Source organism: Rhipicephalus microplus, unplaced genomic scaffold (assembly GCF_043290135.1).
Source record: "Rhipicephalus microplus isolate Deutch F79 unplaced genomic scaffold, USDA_Rmic scaffold_34, whole genome shotgun sequence".
Lineage (NCBI taxonomy): Eukaryota > Metazoa > Arthropoda > Arachnida > Ixodida > Ixodidae > Rhipicephalus > Rhipicephalus microplus.
This window is the reverse complement of record NW_027464607.1, coordinates 2050586-2069005: the sequence shown is the minus strand read 5'-3', so window position 1 is coordinate 2069005 and position 18420 is coordinate 2050586. Positions and strand designations below refer to the sequence as shown.

The 18420-nt window shown below is 44.7% G+C and overlaps 1 protein-coding gene across 2 annotated transcripts; it reads left to right on the top strand.

Annotated features, from left to right (window-relative positions):
• Positions 1 to 5169: 5169 nt before the first annotated feature.
• On the top strand, positions 5170 to 17911 carry LOC142786862 (uncharacterized). 2 transcript variants are annotated; one of them, XR_012889192.1, is made up of 5 exons: positions 5170 to 14815; positions 15555 to 15738; positions 16142 to 16285; positions 16841 to 17027; positions 17131 to 17911. XR_012889192.1 is itself a non-coding variant. In XM_075884560.1 (4 exons), exons 1-4 carry the CDS (start codon positions 14803 to 14805, stop codon positions 16959 to 16961), a joined length of 462 nt encoding a protein of 153 aa, XP_075740675.1. In that variant the 5' UTR covers positions 5170 to 14802; the 3' UTR covers positions 16962 to 17911. The 2 variants fall into 2 exon arrangements, 1 of the variants encoding a protein (XP_075740675.1); XM_075884560.1 differs by having other exon boundaries at positions 16841 to 17911.
• Positions 17912 to 18420: the final 509 nt, after the last annotated feature.

Genomic DNA, 18420 nt, shown 5'->3' with positions numbered 1-18420 from the left:
CGCTTAGTAGATGCTGGGTATCCTGACAAGGTGATTTCGTCTGTGTGTGAGTCGATGATTTGGAGCGTTACGCTCGTGAAACACAGAGAAGCTCAAGAAAATTCTGATCGAAAAAGAAAAAGAGCAGTTTTTCCTTATGAACACAAATTGGTGCATGGGCTGAAAAACGTAGGCTCAAGGTATGGTGTCAACGTTCTCTTTTCCGCCAAACATAAGGTAGGTCGCATTTGCCCGATGGTTGATGATGCGCTGAGGAACAAACAAGCCAAAGGGAGATGCGCTGTGAATCATAAGAACAAGTACATCGCATGCGTAAAAAAAGCTGTGTATTTAACTCCTTTATCGTGTAGTAGGGAGTACGTGGGACAAACAAAACGATGTGGGAATGTTCGTTTAAGGGAGCATGAGTTATCTCTTCAAGGGATCGCGCGACTCCATCTGCCGGAACATTGCAGGTCATGCGGTTGTTGTCCCATTTTTGAGAGAACCACCATCATCTTCAAGCATCCTAACCAGCTAACAAGAGAAATCGCTAAGGCATATCATATAAAGATTAGGAGTAGCAAGTGCGTTAGTGAACCATCCGTCACACTGCATGAAAAAGAATTAAGTTATTTTGGCCCATCTTGTTTATTGCCATGAGTGTGACAACGCCACCTCTGTGCACCTCGTATTCTGCACATGTTGTGATGTAGGCTGCCAGTACCTATATATATATATATACTTTTCACCTCGTTTTTTTTTTTCAATAAACAACAGTTGTGAGTCAGCGCCATCTTTTCTTTCTCTTTTGCTCCTTCCCTGTCCTGTATTTTTTCTGGTGTTGCGTTGTAAGTAAGTTCACGATGGATCCTAACCAACAAGCCCAACTTACCATCTGATCACCAGTCGTAGTTTGAGCACATATACGATTTTCAAACCTTGCATCTTCATGATATGGGAACTACTGACGTCCACGCATTACATGTCACTAATGCCAAGACGCCAAGTTTCTTTCAGAATTCACAAATACAAAAATTACCAACATGAGGCAGATGATTTACTTATTTATTTATTTATTTATTTATTTATTTATTTGGGTACCCTAAGGGCCCAAATGGGCATTACATAGGGGGGGAATGGGTTGAAAGCCGACACAACATACAATATTGTAAAAAGAAAGAATCAACACAACAAAAGTGACATTACAATATCATAAAGGCAGCAAAAGTACACAATTGCAAAGTACAGCGTGAAACATATAAAAAAAGTGTAAAAGTGACAGAAAATCTGGTATTTGGAAGGCAGGAACACAAATTTACAGCCTATAAAAGATGAACATGATGAAGACAAGTTACAGGGTATTTAAATAGCTAGAAAAGCGAGGAGTGCGGTTTGAAAAGAAGAGGTGTCTGTTTGGTCCATTAGGCTGCTAGGTAAAGAATTCCATTCATTGATTGCCAGAACAAGGGGTGAGTTCTGATATTTGTTTGTTCGGGCAAAAATTGGGCCAACTTTGTGAGCGTGGTCAGCGCGTGCGGACGTATAGGGTGCCAGGAGTATAAATTTGCGAGCGAATGGTGTTGAATGATGGTATAGGGTGTGAAAAAAAGTTAATCTTGACAACTGCCTGCGTTGAGTGAGAGGGGGGAGATTAAGTTCGTCCTTCAAGGCAGATACACTCTGGTATCTTGAGTACGATGACAGAATGAAGCGCGCGGCCTTGTTTTGTACGGATTCAAGCATGTTAGTCAGACACATCTGATGTGGATGCCAGATGATTTGCGCGTATTCTAGTGAAGAGCGGATAAGAGCATTATACGCGTGAAGTCGTATCTCTGAATTAGCTAAATAAAGGTGACGCTTGAGCAGGCCGAGCTTTTTACACGCCTTTGATGTGATTTTTTCTATATGGGGGGTCCAGCTTAAATCGGAGATGAATGTAACTCCCAGATATTTGAAAGATGAAACTGTTTCTATTTTGGCATTATCTATTAGGTAATTATAAGTTTCGGATCTTGTCGTAGAAGAAAATTGCACATGCTTAGTTTTTTCTACGTTTATCTTCATCAGCCATTTTTCGCACCATTCAGTTAGAGTAAATAAATCATGCTGGAGTGTAGAAACATCATCGGAAGTTACTATTTTTCTATATATCACACAGTCGTCGGCAAAGAGACGAATTGACGAGGAAATGTTACATGCGAGGTCGTTTATATAAATCAGAAACAGAAAGGGCCAAGTACTGACCCCTGGGGGACTCCTGATGAGACACCCACTGGGTCAGAAACGTGGTCATTTAATTTTACAGATTGCAAACGGTCTGTTAAAAAACTACGAATCCAGTGGGTTGTTTTGTCATCCAGATTAAGGTTACAAATTTTAGCCATTAGACGCTGATGTGGAACCCGGTCGAACGCCTTCGACAAATCGACAAAAATGGCATCGGTACAAAGCAACCTGTGCTGCGAAACGTGGAGGTCAGTGACCAGCTCAAAAAGTTGTGTCTGACATGAGAAATGTTTCCTAAATTCGTGTTGATTGCTAATTAAGAAGTTATTCTGATTAAGGTGGGTTACAACATGTGTGAAAAGAATATGTTCCAGCAACTTGCAGCTGATTGAAGTGAGTGAAATGGGCCTATAGTTAAGGGGATCAGACCGGTCGCCAGATTTGAAAAATGGTAGGGTATGGGCAAATTTCCAATCGTCCGGCAAGCAACCTGAATCTAGGGATTGCTGAAATAACAACGAAAGCAGGTAAGCTGAGTAAGGAGAAGTTATTTTCAAGAGCTTCGCTGTTATACCGTCAGGCCCGGGGCTAGTCTTGGAAGCTAGGTGGTCGATAGCGCATGCCACGCCATGGGCTGTAATTACAATGGGCGTAAAACTGGAATCTATGTTTGGTTGCGACGGATCAAAAGAGTCATTTAAAGGTAGCTCGGTAGTGAAAACTTTGGCAAAGGTTTTGTTAAAATGTTCGGCACATTCTTGCAAGGATAACTTAACCCCGGTTGCATTGGTTAGGACGGGTACCGTGTTTTTGTTCTTGGGGTTTATAATACTCCAGAATTTGCTTGGGTCGGTTTTCATAATACTTGGGAGCGTAATATTAAAATACTTATGTTTTGCCTCACGTATTGTTTGTTCAGTTAAAGTAGAAATCTGTTTGTAGTTTTGCCAGTCATCAGAATCGTTCGTTCGAGTTGACTTTCTGTAGGCCCTTTTTTTCCTGTTTAAAAGCCGTTTGACGTCACGGGTAAACCATGGGTCGTTCGTCCTAGAGCTTATTACCGTTTTTGGAATACAAGATGCCTGAATTTCTTTGAGCTTGTCGCGAAATAGACACCAGTTTTCATTCATTGTACGATCCTGCAACCCAGTTTCAAGATTAACAGTTAAGGTTTCCAGCATATCGTTCATTTTTTGTAAGTCAGCGCGTCCGTAGTTGAAGATTTGTTTTTCTGTTTTAGTTTTGATAGCGCGTGCCACTGATAGTGTGCAGTGTATGGCCTTATGGTCACTTATTTCGTCAATGACGTGTGTGTTAGTAATTTCGGGTTGATTTGTGAGAATGAGGTCAAGCAAATGTGCGCTCCGCGTTGGTTCGCATACTATTTGCGTAAGTTGGTGGTAATCAATACATTGAATGAAGCTAAGGCATTCGAGGCGATTATTTTGCGCAGTGACGGAGTTTGTTGGCCAGTCGATACCCGAGTAGTTGAAATCACCACCTATAACTAACAATCTACTTGGAAATTCGTGCAAGATGGTGCCAATTGTATCGTTTAAACTGTCGGCGAAATCTGCGGGACCATCGGGGGGACGGTAACAAGCGCCTAAGACACAAGGTGTATGGCCAATGTGAACGCTGACCCAGAAAATTTCTAATGGTGAATCGATGTCTATTTGTGATGGGTGATACTCTTCTTTAACTGCGATCATTACGCCGCCCCCGCGAGAGCCGCACCTGTCCTTGCGAAAAATTTGGAAGTTTGAAGGAAGGGTAAGATGTTTATTTGATATTTCGTCGGAAAGCCATGTTTCTGTGCCGATAATGGTATCGGCTGAACATGTGTGCATAATAGCTTTAAGGGTGTCAAGCTTTGGAAATATACTGCGGAAGTTTGCTAGGAGTAAGGAAACTGGGGCTATTGTATGGAAGCTACGTGAGCGACTAACAGTGTGTCACCTAGAGGAGGGCTGATTTTTTGCAGAAACCTGGACTACTTGGTTTATGGATGAATCATAGCGGTAAATGCCGCGTTCCGTGTGAAGCTTGTTAAAGCGCACATAGTATTTTTCTCCGTTAGTTCTATTCGCCTTTCCGAATTCACGCAGTTTCATTCTAGCGAACTGAACCTTCTGGGAAAAATCTTCCTCAAGCCATACTTTGGGTGATTGGAGGTTTTTCAGTTTATGTCCAAGGCTCAGGGCCTCTATTTTTGATTTAAAGTTCAGAAATTTTACAATGAGTGGCCTATGAAAGTTAGGTCGACTGCGACCAACGCGGTGAGCCCGTTCAATGTCGCCAACGTCATGCCGGAGATGCTTAGAAAAAAATTCCCTTACAATACGTTCCGATTCCACGTAGTCCTCATGTTCGACTTCATCAAGAACCTTAATTATAAGATTGTTTCTGCGCATGCGGTTATTCATGTCATCCACGAGATCTACGAGCTCTTCATTGGCTTTGTTAATGTGAACTTTCACTTCTTTAACGGAATCAGCGGCGGCATCGATGTTAACCTTACAATCAGACACATTTTTCATACTTCGTTCGATAGCGTGAACTCGAGTGTCGATGCTTGTGATATGCTGTTGGATTTCTGCCAGAGCCGTTTTGGTTTCTTCATGACACTCCTTGACAAGTGCGAGCACATCATCGATTTTGGGCCCTGGATTTGCTTCGACATCTCCAGCTGATAGCAGCAGGAGCGCAAGGCACATAGACAGTAGCAGTGAAGAAGGTTTAGGGCAAAGTACCCAGGTTAAACCAAACGCTTCAAAGAAGCAATCGACACGACTGCACCCGTGTGCTCGGCTGGGAAAGAAGGTACCGATGCATGCACGGTACGTACAAACGTCGACACCCATGGCACAAATGTAACAACACACGTGGTGGGATTTACGGCCTCATAAAGTTGTGGTAGCTGCAATTACGGTGAGTGTGAACAAAAGTTTCCTACCTATGACAGAAGAAGGCACGTGTTAACAGTATGCCACTCGTGGCCGCAAATCCCGGCGGTGAGCAGCTTCCCAGCGTTTAAGTATGGTCCCGGTAGCGCTGTTGCTTGTGACGTCACAGGAGGGCGTTTCTTCTTTTCGTCATGCTGGTCGGGGCCAGATAGTAGTGGATTGTTGACAGCTTGGTTGATGAGTAACGGCCAGATGGCTTGGGGCTGGTTGCGCGAGGCAAGCCTCGCTTTCCTATGACAGAAGAAGGCACGTGTTAACAGTATGCCACTCGTGGCCGCAAATCCCCCGTGCAATAGCCGTTACTCGCTTCTTCTGCTGGTTGACGTGCACCGGAGTTTATATCGACTGTAATGCTCGACAACTACTTGTGTAGTTGATTGAATTAGGAGTATTTTCGTGCGAAAGCGACGATATGCTATAGTGCAGCGGCCGTGTTAGAGCGTACTGATTTGCATATGTAAACCGATAGCTGGAACTACATAGCCAATGGCTAAAACCCGAATTGCATGTGCACGAAAGTATCTCATCGTGTCACTTTATGAACGCACACCGAACGACAAGCCTGTGTTTTTTAGTATGAGCCAGCGAAGTGCCGATGAGTGCGCCCGGCGGCTGCCGGTAGTCGCCCGTGTGTTCTTGGCGCAGGCTGAAAGCACGTCGCATCAATGCACATCGCTCCTTGTGCGCACACCGTACGCAAGAAACAATTGTTCATTCAAGTTAACCGATAGCAAGGGTCTGCTGTATAGTGATTCTTATTAAACCCAGAAACGCCGGTGGCGTGGACTCAGCCGGTAAACTAGGATTACATTTGCTGGGAGTTGTACGGGTCATTTAATTAGACCGATTTCGGAGCAGGTGGCTTGAGGAGGTTGACTTTTGAGCAGTCCGCAAGCCTCTCATTGTTGTATTAAAGTGGAGACGAGGTAATTAAAACTATAAGAATTGCCGGAGATGCGTTTGAATTGTGGTTTTGCCGACCAGCGTCGTTTTTCTGGTGTACTAGTACACCCCGTGGCATCGCAAGTCGGATCGGACGCCGGATCGTAACGTTCATAGAATATTTTTCGGCCACCACTCCTGACAGATTGTGCCAACAGTGCTTGCAAGCGCCTAAGCACAACTCTCAGGCTTTGGCATAAGTGGCTTCATCGCATTGAGCCGATATGATAGAATACCAGCTGGTAATTGAAATTTGGTATGGAGAACGACGTTGTATGACATCTAGCTTTATAATAAAGGGTCGACGTGCCTGCAGAATGCCTAACGATCACCAGATAGTTACACATGCTAGATGTATATTTGCTTTTCAAAACGCGTAGCAAAAATGTAGCGCCACCCACATTAGAAGGGGGCTACACATCATGAGTATGAATACCGGTTGCTATGTGAATTGTTGTCCGTACCGTGAGAGGTATATGTTCAGTGCTGTTGTTTGCTGTTTTGCGTACTATTATAATGTGTATGTCGATGTCCATCCTGAATATGTCACATAAGCTTGAAGCAATCAATTCAGTTCACTGCTTTTAGAAAATGCTCGACATATCTTTTTTTTTTTTTTTTTTTGAGATGTTAGTCCTAGCGCAAAGGAATGATTCTACTCTTGGAGGGAGTTGATGCACTCTAGCCCTACCAGATTGTAAAACTCTGCGAGAGGGTAGCGCAACTCCCGCAGAGGGTGTATTTCAGAAACGTGACTGTACTCTGACGAGGGAGCTTGTTCACTGTCGTTCAGCCATAGTACCAGCACTAGATTGAGAGAGTGTGCTTACTCTGTGTAGAAGAGAGTTCGCAGCACTCCTGAAAAGGGAGTGAAATATGGGACAAGCCTCTACTCCCACAAAGAGAGTTGCCAGCACTCTCTTGGGGCTGTGAGTGTAGCCTTCGTTTTTTCTTGCTATGTCCCCAACGCAATCTCCAGCTCGGCAATAGTCATGATCCGTTCACTCTGGGCGACCATCATTTTGTCCATTTTTTTTCCTCGACCTTACATTGTGTACACTTGGCTTCAGCTTCCTCTGCATTCACATCCGCACTGCCCAAAATTTCAAACCCACCCCGCATCCTGAACATTTAGCAGTCTTTTTCACCGTGCCATTTTTTTACACGAGTGCCCCAGTGTCCATGAGTTTCGGAATTGCCCCACTCGATAATTACAGGACGAGGAGTGCAACGAACACTGCCCTAAGTAAAAAAAAGTCTAATCTCTACTACAAAAATTTATGTGGTCGGTGTGCTTGCACTCCCCCCTCCCCCGTAGTGGCAGGAGAGAAAAATATCACAATAAAATGCAAAAAAAAAAAATACCTTGCGACTGACCCCCCCCCCCCTCCCCACCGACAGCCGTACAATGTAATAAGTGCAACAAAGGTTTACACTACTGCCTTATCAATCAGTAAAAACAGGCTCGAAGCTTGCATAAACACTTAAGCCCAAAACACGTGCAGCGTTTTTTTTTTCGGCGTTTTCCCGGCGTCGTTTTTCTCGGCGTCATCACGTCAACGCCGCCAGAGAGGGTGGCATACCATATGAGGAGTGTCAAGGCCAGCGTCAGCTCAGCGTCCCGGACTGTGTCAACGAGAATGAACCCGAGACCTCGCAAGCAGTGTGCAATGTCCATCAATGCAGCAACAAGAAATATTCCTGAAAACCGGTTTCATGTCTTAGACGCAGTTCTGAGGTGAGAAAAAACAAATCGCAGTACCACCGAACAGTTTTTTTTTTACTCCTAGCGCCAGCTGTTGAGGATAGGAAGAACCAGAAACTCGCAATACACGGCCTTTAAGCTTGGCAGCTGTACATCTTTGAGGCTTGTATTCAGCCACTACACCTAGGCCTGCTAACCCTACCGATATACTTGAGTATGGCGTTCTAAAACGGTTCTAAGAAATCCCAAGCGCTTTCTGTCGAAGATTCTGAAGAACAAGCTAAGTCAAATACAAGCATCAGTTGAGAATTTTCGGGTTCCACAGAGCACAGTGATGACTTAACAGATCCGAGGCGGGCGGCAGCCATTTTGGCAGCAGCTACGATGCTGTTCCGTAACGGAAGTCGCTGGCAGCCATGCGCTGATTAGTTCTCCATTCATCGACTCGCTTCCGGTGCGGCAGATATCGGCCTTATATGTATGGGCGCTAATTTGACGTCATGACGGACCAGAAGCCCTTTGCTGGTTGTCGCTAAAGGGTCTAAGTGGCCGCCTTGGCCGAGGAACGTTAAGCCTACAAGAATACGACATCCGCGTGGTGTATCGCTCCGGCCGCAACATTCAGACGGAGACGCCCTCTCCCGTTCGCCCCTGTATCTTGACCCTGCCTGCTGCACAGCTCCTATCTGTGATACCACTGCCTGCACCATCTCCAACACGCCACCCGGGCAACGCAAGGACCCATGTATTTCTTTCATCTTGGGTATCCTGTCTGGTAGGACCACTCCCCCCTCTAATTCCATGTTGCGTCGGCAAGCCGAGCATTGCACCACTCGTGAAAACGTACTGTACCGACGAAATTAAACACCCGGTGGCCGTCAGTGGCTATTCGTCATTCCACATCACTTGCATTCCGAAATTCGTTCTACGTTTCACAATGACCCCCAATGTGGCCACGCAGGTTTTTGAAGACTTTTTTCTCGCATCAGGCTCCGCTATTACTGGCGTTGTATGTACCGTTTTATTCGGCAGTGCGACCGGGCTTGTTCCACATGCTAGAAACGTAAAGCTGCCCCTCAACATGCAAGCGTCACCTTATTACTTGTGCCATGCCCCTCCAGACCGGTCGACCGCGTCGGCCTTGACATCTGCGGTCCTCTTTCCAGCACTGCCGACGGTAACCGTTGGATCATCGTGGCCGTCGACCACCTCAGACGGTACGCCAGAACTTCATGCCTTCCTCCATTTGCAGTCAAAGACGTTGCCATTTTCACTTTGTGCAATCTCGTCCTTCATCATAAAGCACCTCGAGAGTTGCTAAGTGAGCGTGGTTATGTGTTCCTCTCAGACGTCGTCACAGCATTGCTGCACGAGTGCCACGTCGTTCATCGCACCACAAGCGTCTATAATCACCAAACCAATGAGATGACAGAACACTTCAACCACATACTTGGCAACATGCTGTCCATGTACAGAGGCGATCAAAATTTTGTAGACTTTTGGTTTCAGGAGAGGATACCAATGAGAAATGGAAGGAAAGAGCGAAAAGAGTGATCGCCCTGTTTCGATAATCAAGCACGTCTAACTCGCTATTACGGCACAGTTACGAAAAATTTTGATGACTTCGTCTTTCTACACTCTTGCGTTTTCCCACTACAATTGAATTTAAACTTCCAGATGTTTTAGGGGCCCTTTAAAGCAAAAAAAAAACTGTGCTTGGAGAAGTAGACAAACGAGCATACTTCGACTCAGACCGACTGAAAAGCTCCTGCTTGCTGGACTCCGAGCAAAACTACCTGGAAAGTACTGCACGACCAGCCTACATTAACGTGCGGAACACGCTAACCCCTTTGTATACCTGTCAAGTCTCCCAGATTGCCCAGGAGACTCCCATATTTCGACTGCTTCTTCCGTTTGTACAGTTGTCAGGAAAATCTTCCGGAAATCGAAATTTCTGTGCGTGATCTTGCCGCATTGACAAAAAAGCAGCACAATATTCACCAGGCTTATCGAACTTACCACATTTTAGTATAAATGAATTATGTGGCGTTCATCTAAACATACTGTAGAATCTCAGTCATGCGAAACTGCAGTAGATACAAATTCATGAAATCCCCCAGCCAAATTCCACTATGTCCATTGGTATAGTGCCTAGAATACCTTGTTTCTAAATTCGAGTGTTCCGAAGAGGTGGCGACGCCAAGCGGTGCTTCTGTGTGCGGGGCAGAGAGTGCATGCGCCCGCACGAGGAAGTTATCTTCGAGACGAAGGGTGATAATAAAAGTCAGTTGTTTGGGACGCGAGTTGTTCACTTGCGCATCTCTGCCGAGCGCTGCATCTCAACAAACACATGTTTAAATTGCGACTGGTGATACGAACTTTAGTATGGAAACCGTTGAACGGAGGCCAAGAGTAGAGTACTCGAAGCTTCGGAAGTACGCGTGCAACCGGCGCAGGCGCTGTCTGCTACAGTACGTGTGATTGTCGTAGCCGCAACCCCTGTGGATGAAAAGGCGGTCGTTCTTGACATGATCATGTATGGCGACTACGTAACTAACAGAACCCCGAAAGTGCGCGCGCGTCCAACGGTCAACCAGTCAAAGCGACGCTGCTTTCCTTTCCGCAAACTCTGCAGACAAAACCGTGGCAGATGTGATCGCAGATAGCATAAAACGTCTTAGTTTTGAAGGCGCGTGTAGCCACACGCACGAGGATTGAAAAAGGATGTATACCATTTGCCGCAACTGCCGCGCGCAAAACCGCGGTCGCGGCAACGCGATAGCGATCTACGAGCTCCTAGGACATGCGACTAACGCAGCGGTAAATTAAAGGCAGTAAATACGTCACAAAAAAAAGGCCAGACGCATTTTTCCGTTTCTGTCAAAAGTATCTAGTAGTGAACAAAGCTTTGACCAGCGCTTTTGAGGCATCCAGCTGCGCCGTCCCGTCTGTTCAAGTGTGTCCCAGAAAGACATACGCGAGTTGTTTTGACGGAAATAGATTCTGCTAGTTGTGTTGATTCTTTGAGACTCTCACCTTAGTGGGAAATCGTGCCCTCGTGTGTTTGGCCACTCTAAGCCACTATAAAACCGCAACGCTGATGTGCGTAGTGGGATTGCTCCGCTGCCTTCTCGCGTGCATGCCGCAGCTGCCATGGCGGCTCCTTTCTTATTGTTATTCTTGTGGTACTTCACTCAACGAAATCGGTAAATTACTGCTGGAGCTTCTTCCCTGACTTTAAAAAGTGCTAAATAATTGCCTTGGAAAAGCGTTGCACTTCTCATAATGTCCGACTGCCGGCGGCATCTGCTATGGCTACTGAAATGAAAACCACGAGGGCTGAGCGTGCTGCTTCTGTAAACGGTAACAAGCCATTCCGTGTCAAAATGAAGCATCAAATAGGTATTAATGGTAAAGAAACTTATCTTTGCTGCAAAAAATGAACGCAACCACTCTACTTCATTCATAGTAGGTTTGCATCCAAAGACTGGCCGTGGTTGACATGACAAGCATGGTAGATTTTCGATTGAAGGTAAAAAACCTGGAGGCACGGCGCCGACCAAAGTACAAGTTTAAAAAGAAAAAAAGGAAAACACAAAAAAGTACGTTTCGGCTCCCACACGGAAGCCTTGTTCACAGTGAAATGAAAACATGTGCAAAGCAGTTCGCCTTATGTATGTTTCAATATATCACACAGGCAGCTGCCATATACTGACGGCAGATTACCATCGTTCCTGATTAAAGTTCGCGAAGTGGTTTGTATCACGACTGATTCAAGGTAAAGATGCCGTGGAAGTCTTTTTTCTCTAGCGAGAACACGTGCCTTCCCTCAATCGATTGTGGGACCACCTGACGCATGCTCAGCCAAGGAACTGGGTTTAACATTTCTTTTGTTCACGTCATAAATGTGCTGTTTGAGGCGCCGTTCACAGTCACCACTTTCACCGATATACACATCGTCACAATCCGCACACGGGACAGCGTACACCACACCGGGGAATTTCACTTTGGCTAATCTGTCCTTCGCATTTACGAGCGTTGTCCTAGTTTTTGGTCCGGAACATGTGCCACATGGACGTTGTAGGAACGCATAATACGGTTGAGGGCTTCGCTTATGGCGGGAATATACAGTATTACTGCATGCTTTTCACCAGATGCAGCGCAGGGCAATCGTGTACGTGCAATTTGTCGTTTGACGACGTTCAAGAAGGAATTCGAATAGCCACAGGCTGACAATTCACACCGTAAACTTAAAGAAACATACTTACATAAAGAGTGGACGCTCCCGTAGGGCCCTGGGGCCCAGCTGGATGAATTGATTGATATGGCTGTACTCTTTAGATTCTGCGGCGGCTAACTACATCCAGCCGTAATACTTAGTAAACCAAAAACTAGATTTATGTTTTTTTCCTTTAAATAGTGAAATTGAGCAATCGTACTTTGCAGTGAAGGGTTTATTTTCACTCGTGCCTTGACTTTAACCACCAATCAAATAACCTCTTTCTAGTTAATTCTACCCGCTTAAAGTCTACTTTGTCCCCTTTCCCTAAACCCCAATGCTTTGAAAAACTCTGAGCCAGCTGCTATAAGGTGAAGCCCTTTACAGAACATTATCAAGTGTTCGGCAGTTTCCTCCTCTTCTCTACACGCACTGCATACCGTGTCTACCCCTCCGTATTTGGCCCAATATGTCTTGGTTCGCAATACTTCCGTCCTGGCCTCAAACAGTATAGAACTACCCCGAGTATTATCATAGATCCTTTCCTTGGCAACTTTCTGCTTAAATGAGCACTGACATCAAATTTCAACATCGAAATGTGGCCATCATTCGATTGCTTGGTATGCATAGGTCTTCTTGGCCAAATTTGAATGGCGTTCGTCGCGTGGAAGTTATTTTATTTTGGTGTCAAACAGGGAAGAAAAGCTAGGGAGAAAAAACGAAAAACAGGCTGCCCTGCGACATCGGCACTAGTGCTACGTGTTCGGTGTGATACATTGCACAAATACCATCCTGAGTGACGATACGCTGGTAACGATGACGTCAGCCATCTCTAAGTGTGTTTGGATCCGACGCCCAGCCATGCTTTCACTGGCTCTCCTTGCCCTGTTGAAGCGTGCATGCGAGTCATCGTGTCACATCGACTGATTTGCGTTGTGCTCCACTGCATGAGTACGATCATTCAGAGCGACAATACATACCAGAATCTCGGGGAACCCCTGCATAGTGATAACCTGCACGTCGAGGTGTGGAAAAAGCGGTCAGTGCGTGGCGTTTCATGCCTTTCCAAGCCACAAACCTCAGCGCAGCCAGTGGGTTGACTTCGTACATGCCATTGGACCGAGGGACTGATTGATGATTTGTGGAGTTTAACGTCCCAAAACCACGATCTGATTATGAGAGACGCCGTAGTAGAGGGCTCCGGAAGTTTTGACCACCTGGGGTTATTTAACGTGCTCCCAAATCTGGGCACACGGGCCTACAACATTTCCGCCTCCATTGGAAATGCAGCCGCCGCAGCCGGGATTCGATCCCACGACCTGCAGGTCAGCAGCCAAGTACCTTAGCCACTAGACCACCACGGCGGGGCTGGACCAAGGGACTGGACGCCTGTGAAGAACAGCCGCATTTGCTCCCTTCACGTTGCGGCGAGCTGCTACAGGATAAATCCTGTGCTGGCGAACCAGTTAGGTTTCACTGGCAGTTCAAGGCCCCTTCTCGAGGCCGGCTCTATTCCTACCGTGTTCCCTGCAGCAGCTGAAAGCAGCCATCCACTCGCCAAACGTCCGCGACATGAGGTACGTAGTTGGTGTTCCTGAGCTCTGAGAGTGCGGCCAGGACTGATAAATACCTTGCATTTAACGTAGAGCTTGTCAAGCAAGGATTGCGAGCCTGCCGCTTCGTCAGACGCCTGTAATGTAAATGTGGCAAAGTCTGCAGCATGTGTGTATAGTGCGCTATCGGAGTGGACGATCGGAGTAGCCGGCTATTCACTTGTAAATATGACAGTTCACATGTTTAGAGCTACCTCATATCCCTGTCGTTGTCGGAAAAGATTTTTTTCACTCGTGATGAGCAGATTCTTATTGGCACTACTACACATTCACTGTCGATCGCGAAGTAGCCTCAATTAGGATGGAATTTTCGGTCTTCATATAAAAGGAATGGGCACAGCCCCAGTGCGTTTTGTCGCGAAGTCTGAAATGCCTAAATAACATGCGAGCTGCACAGCTTCCTTGGTTTAATCAACAGTGCAAATGAATTCCAGTATATTTTGACTGAACTACTACACCAAGTAGTTTTGAGCATACTTTACGGTAGTTACAGATGATCGGCTGACATGGCGTACTTTTACCCTGAATCACAAAGGGAAAAGTAATATATATAGAACAAAGGTTCATGCAAATCAGTATGCTTATCAGGTCAACTTGTTACATGTTTTGCACTTACTCATTACATGCTTTGCACCTATGCAGTGACCTATAACATGTGCACCATCAATTCTTGGACTATGTACCAGCAACCAAATTTGTTGACACCCCAAAATGTGATCTGGATTAATGCTTGATCATAGATCAAACTTGCCCAATTTCAGAAATATCATGCACCTTTCAGCCAGCTGCATTTAGACTGCTGTGGTGCTTTATAGATTGTACCAAAGCACATTCCTGTAATTCAGCATGACACTGCCATTTACATTGCTGAACTTTTGTTAAGTGGCCTTGGCACGTGAGTGATCATTCTTCTCTTGAAAGGTATCAACGCATGTAGTGAAGTCATTATGACTAAATCAATAGGTTATATTTTGTTTTATAGGGCAAAGAAGCGTGGAAACACGGTGCTTCATTCCCGTGGCACAAATACATGCTGCAACGCAGGCATCTGACAAAGTGGCCACAAGAAATGAAGCAAGACAATGCAGTGGCAATGTTGCTTTCAAGGTCACAAAGGCATCTATTGGAATCCAGACGGCTAGCACAATGAAAGAAACAGGTGTGTATTGTTTCAATTGCTTACCTTGACATCTATGTTTCAGCAGGGGTTCTCATGCATGGTGGTGTCCGAGAACCCTGCTAAGCTCATACACTAGCAGAGGGGGGAAGTTGACACTTGATGGAGCATTCAGTGTCACCTCGAGAATCTGCCCCCCTCTGGCAGCATTCGCGCAAGCATTTTTCATTTCAGTCGTGCCAAATTCTCATGCTTCTTTCTCTGTGTGAGTTAGAGGAAGAAAATTCCAAATACGGTAGCTGTATTTCAGTGGAGTTTAAGTACTAATAACGCCGTGTACTTGCATTGTAGTGTACTATTGTTGCAGCGCTAAAGACAGACACGAAGAAAAACTAGAGTGCACGGAACCTCTCCGTATTTATGTTTTCGTCTTGAGTGCTGCATCAGCCATGCAAGCATTCTAACTAGCCCAACTTTGCATTCTACTGTTATAGTGTTCAGAAAACCCTACAATTCGCTAAAATAAATCTTGTGCCCTTCCTTGTCATGTCTTGACTATGCAGAGTTGAGAAGAGAAACTCTGCCATCTATTTTTGTAGCATGAAAGCAGTAGCCTGCTCTCTGATAAAAAGTAGCGGTTTCTATACTACAAAAATATTAACTGATTATGGGCCTATTTTCTGAATGCTCGGTTGCCTGTTCATATGTGCAGCTTCATAAAGCGCCACCAATATTTGTTCACCTGTTGATGCAACTCATGTTCGTCTGGTTACATTTGCAGAATGCCAGACAGACATCGGCCTTTCGGATGTAGTGGCTCATCTTGAGCAGCAGCGCTGCTCCACACCTGTGACACCTGTGATACCAGTGACCCCTGCGACACCTGTGCGTTCTGAGCCATTGTTGTCATATCGGGATGACCCCAAGGATGATACATATGAACCTCTTTTGAACAGCTCAGAAGCGTAAGTTTCCAAAGGCGTTTCTTCATGCCTGTTAGCCGTAGCCTCTACCATCACTTGTTACATTGAGCCTCATGAATTGTAGTTAGAAACATTTGGCATGAAAGCTAGTAGACATAGAGATTTAATGAACTACACTAAATGAAGGTAGCAGCATTTGGCATGTGGCTAAAATACCTATGTGTACAGCAGAAATTTTATTTCCCTAGACTTCTGATTTAAGGAAGCTTTTTTTTCTTTTTTCTAGTAGCATCACCTCTTAATGACACTCTTCATTTTATATTAAATGTTTGTTGTAAGTGAATGATGTGAACAGCTGGCAAGACTGATGGTGAATATCCTTAAAAGTTTTTTTTTTTATGTGAAATTTGACTAAAAGTAAACAGAGCATGTTGTGGTATTTCAGTCTCGCAGGTCCCTCAGTTCAGGTGTTTCCTTGGGCCAGCAGGAAGGTCCAGTCTCAAGGAAATTTCTTGTATATGAGGACTCCCTCTTGGAACTCTTTGAGACCTACAACATTTGAGGGCTTTCTGTTGAGGCTTCAGAAAAGGTATCTATTGTAGACTGTGTTATATGTAGTTTTCAACGTAGTGCCATATCCAGTCATATGAGCCAGCAAAGTACAGTGCCGATCCTCTCTGTGTGCTTTTTTTTGTATTTTAAAGGAACACTTACATCAAATTTATGCACGTCAACATTTTTGCACTCACAAGTATTTATCAAATCCCTAGTAGAGATTCACAACCAAAAATACAATTGAGAGAAGAGTAACTGTCTATTCTATGGATTTATATCGCTGGTATTTAGCACCATACAAAACGTCCAGCAAGTTCGCCATTTGTAGCTTTGGCAGCACTTCCTCGGATCAGGGAAGCGCACTTCCTGCGATGACCACAGTGGTTCTACGTGGATGAATCTTCATGATCGTACTGTCTTGATCGACACCTTTTGCGAGGTTTTTATTTATCAGTACATGGTCATTTTATGGAAAGATCAGTGTTGTAGTTTTTTTCACCAAGGATAACATTTTTTGTAAATATACAGCTCTAGAATTTTTTTAATGGAAATTGTGTACATCGAACTTGATGCGCCTTCTTGTGTTTAGTGCAATGAAGTTGCTTGAAGCAGCCATATGGAGCTGGAGGGGCTCAAGAGAGCCCTTACATTATTGGACGTCCATGAAGTGGAGGTGGCACAGCTGGTCACCGATAGACATCCGCAGGTGAAGAAGTACTTGAGCACTGAGAAGCCAGGCATCGAACATCCTTTTGACACTTGGCATGTTGACGAAGGTTGGTATTTTTGAAAATAACTGCTGTGTTTAGAAAATGTTTTTGCCTCTTCCATTACTGTTTTCTTATTTCCACATGAATTGGTACTTTATTTGTTTTGCAGGAGTGAACAAAAAGCTGCTGACAGCATCAAAAGCAAAGGGCTGCTTTGTGATACGACTCTGGGCTAAGTCGATTGTGAAACACTTATACTTCTCAGTGCATCGTGGGGCAGGTGATGGCGACCTTGCCGTAGCAGTGTGGCTGTCACTGCTTAACCACATACAGAATAAACATCAGAGCCACAGCCCCTTGTACTCTCAATGTCAGCATGGCGTGCTCGAGCCTTGGAAGTGGATACACCAAGATACAAAACTTACTGCTATTCATGGCATTGGCTGGGGTGGTTGCAGTGTGTAAAAATGATATGTGTGGAATAATGTACAATAGAATTTGCATAATCTTGTGAAGGAAAGCAGTGTAATTTTAGAAACAAGTTTCTCTTTGTTAGAAACAGTGTTAATGAGAACTAATAGACAATAATAACAGGAAGTGTATAGGGGATTTTATTAGAAGTATTTGCTATGTAAATGCAAAGAAAGAAAAGATGATAAAGAAATAACTTGCCACTGACAAGTACCAAACCAGAGACCTTAGATATGTCCGATGCCGTCGGCAGGGACCAAACCTGGATCTTTGAACAATGTGTCTGATGCTCTCAGACAAGTTATTCGAAAGTCGCAGATTTGGTCCCTGCCGATGACTAGTTATTTTTTTTCCACTTTTTTCCCTTCACTTTTCCATTGTATTTTCTTTTTTTAACATCCTCTTTATTTTGCTTGGCATCATTGTCTGTTAGTTCGCATACATTTTCAGAGTTTCACTCTTTAAATATTTTTGCACATGTGCCCTTTTCGAAAATTCATTGCAGGCACAGAAGCTTTTGAGAAGCTGTCTTTGTTGACGGCAAAGCGTCTACTCAATAACATCAGGCAAATATCTCCTCAGAAGCAGACGTACTCCGTGGAGTCGTTCCACGTCATAATCAACCGCTTTGCGCCAAAGTCTTATGCATGCATTCTCCTAATATAGAATTTTTGCTCGGTAAGAATAGTTATGAGCATGTGTTGATACTGGGCTGGTGCATGGTCAGGGGGCGTAAAATTATTCTATCTCTGCCGAAAAGGCATTGGCGATAGATGAACCTGTCAATCCAAGGATTTTCAGCCATTCCAGCAAGCAGATCAACAAGTGACAATATTTAAAAAAATAATAGCACTTAAAATTTATAAGGCCACTGATATCGAACTTCTAGATATTGAACATATATTTGCTTGCTCATTACTTTGCAGCCTGTAACTGAATAGGTATGGAAGTGCTGTAACCATCCCGCTATTATGGGATGGTTTGTTTT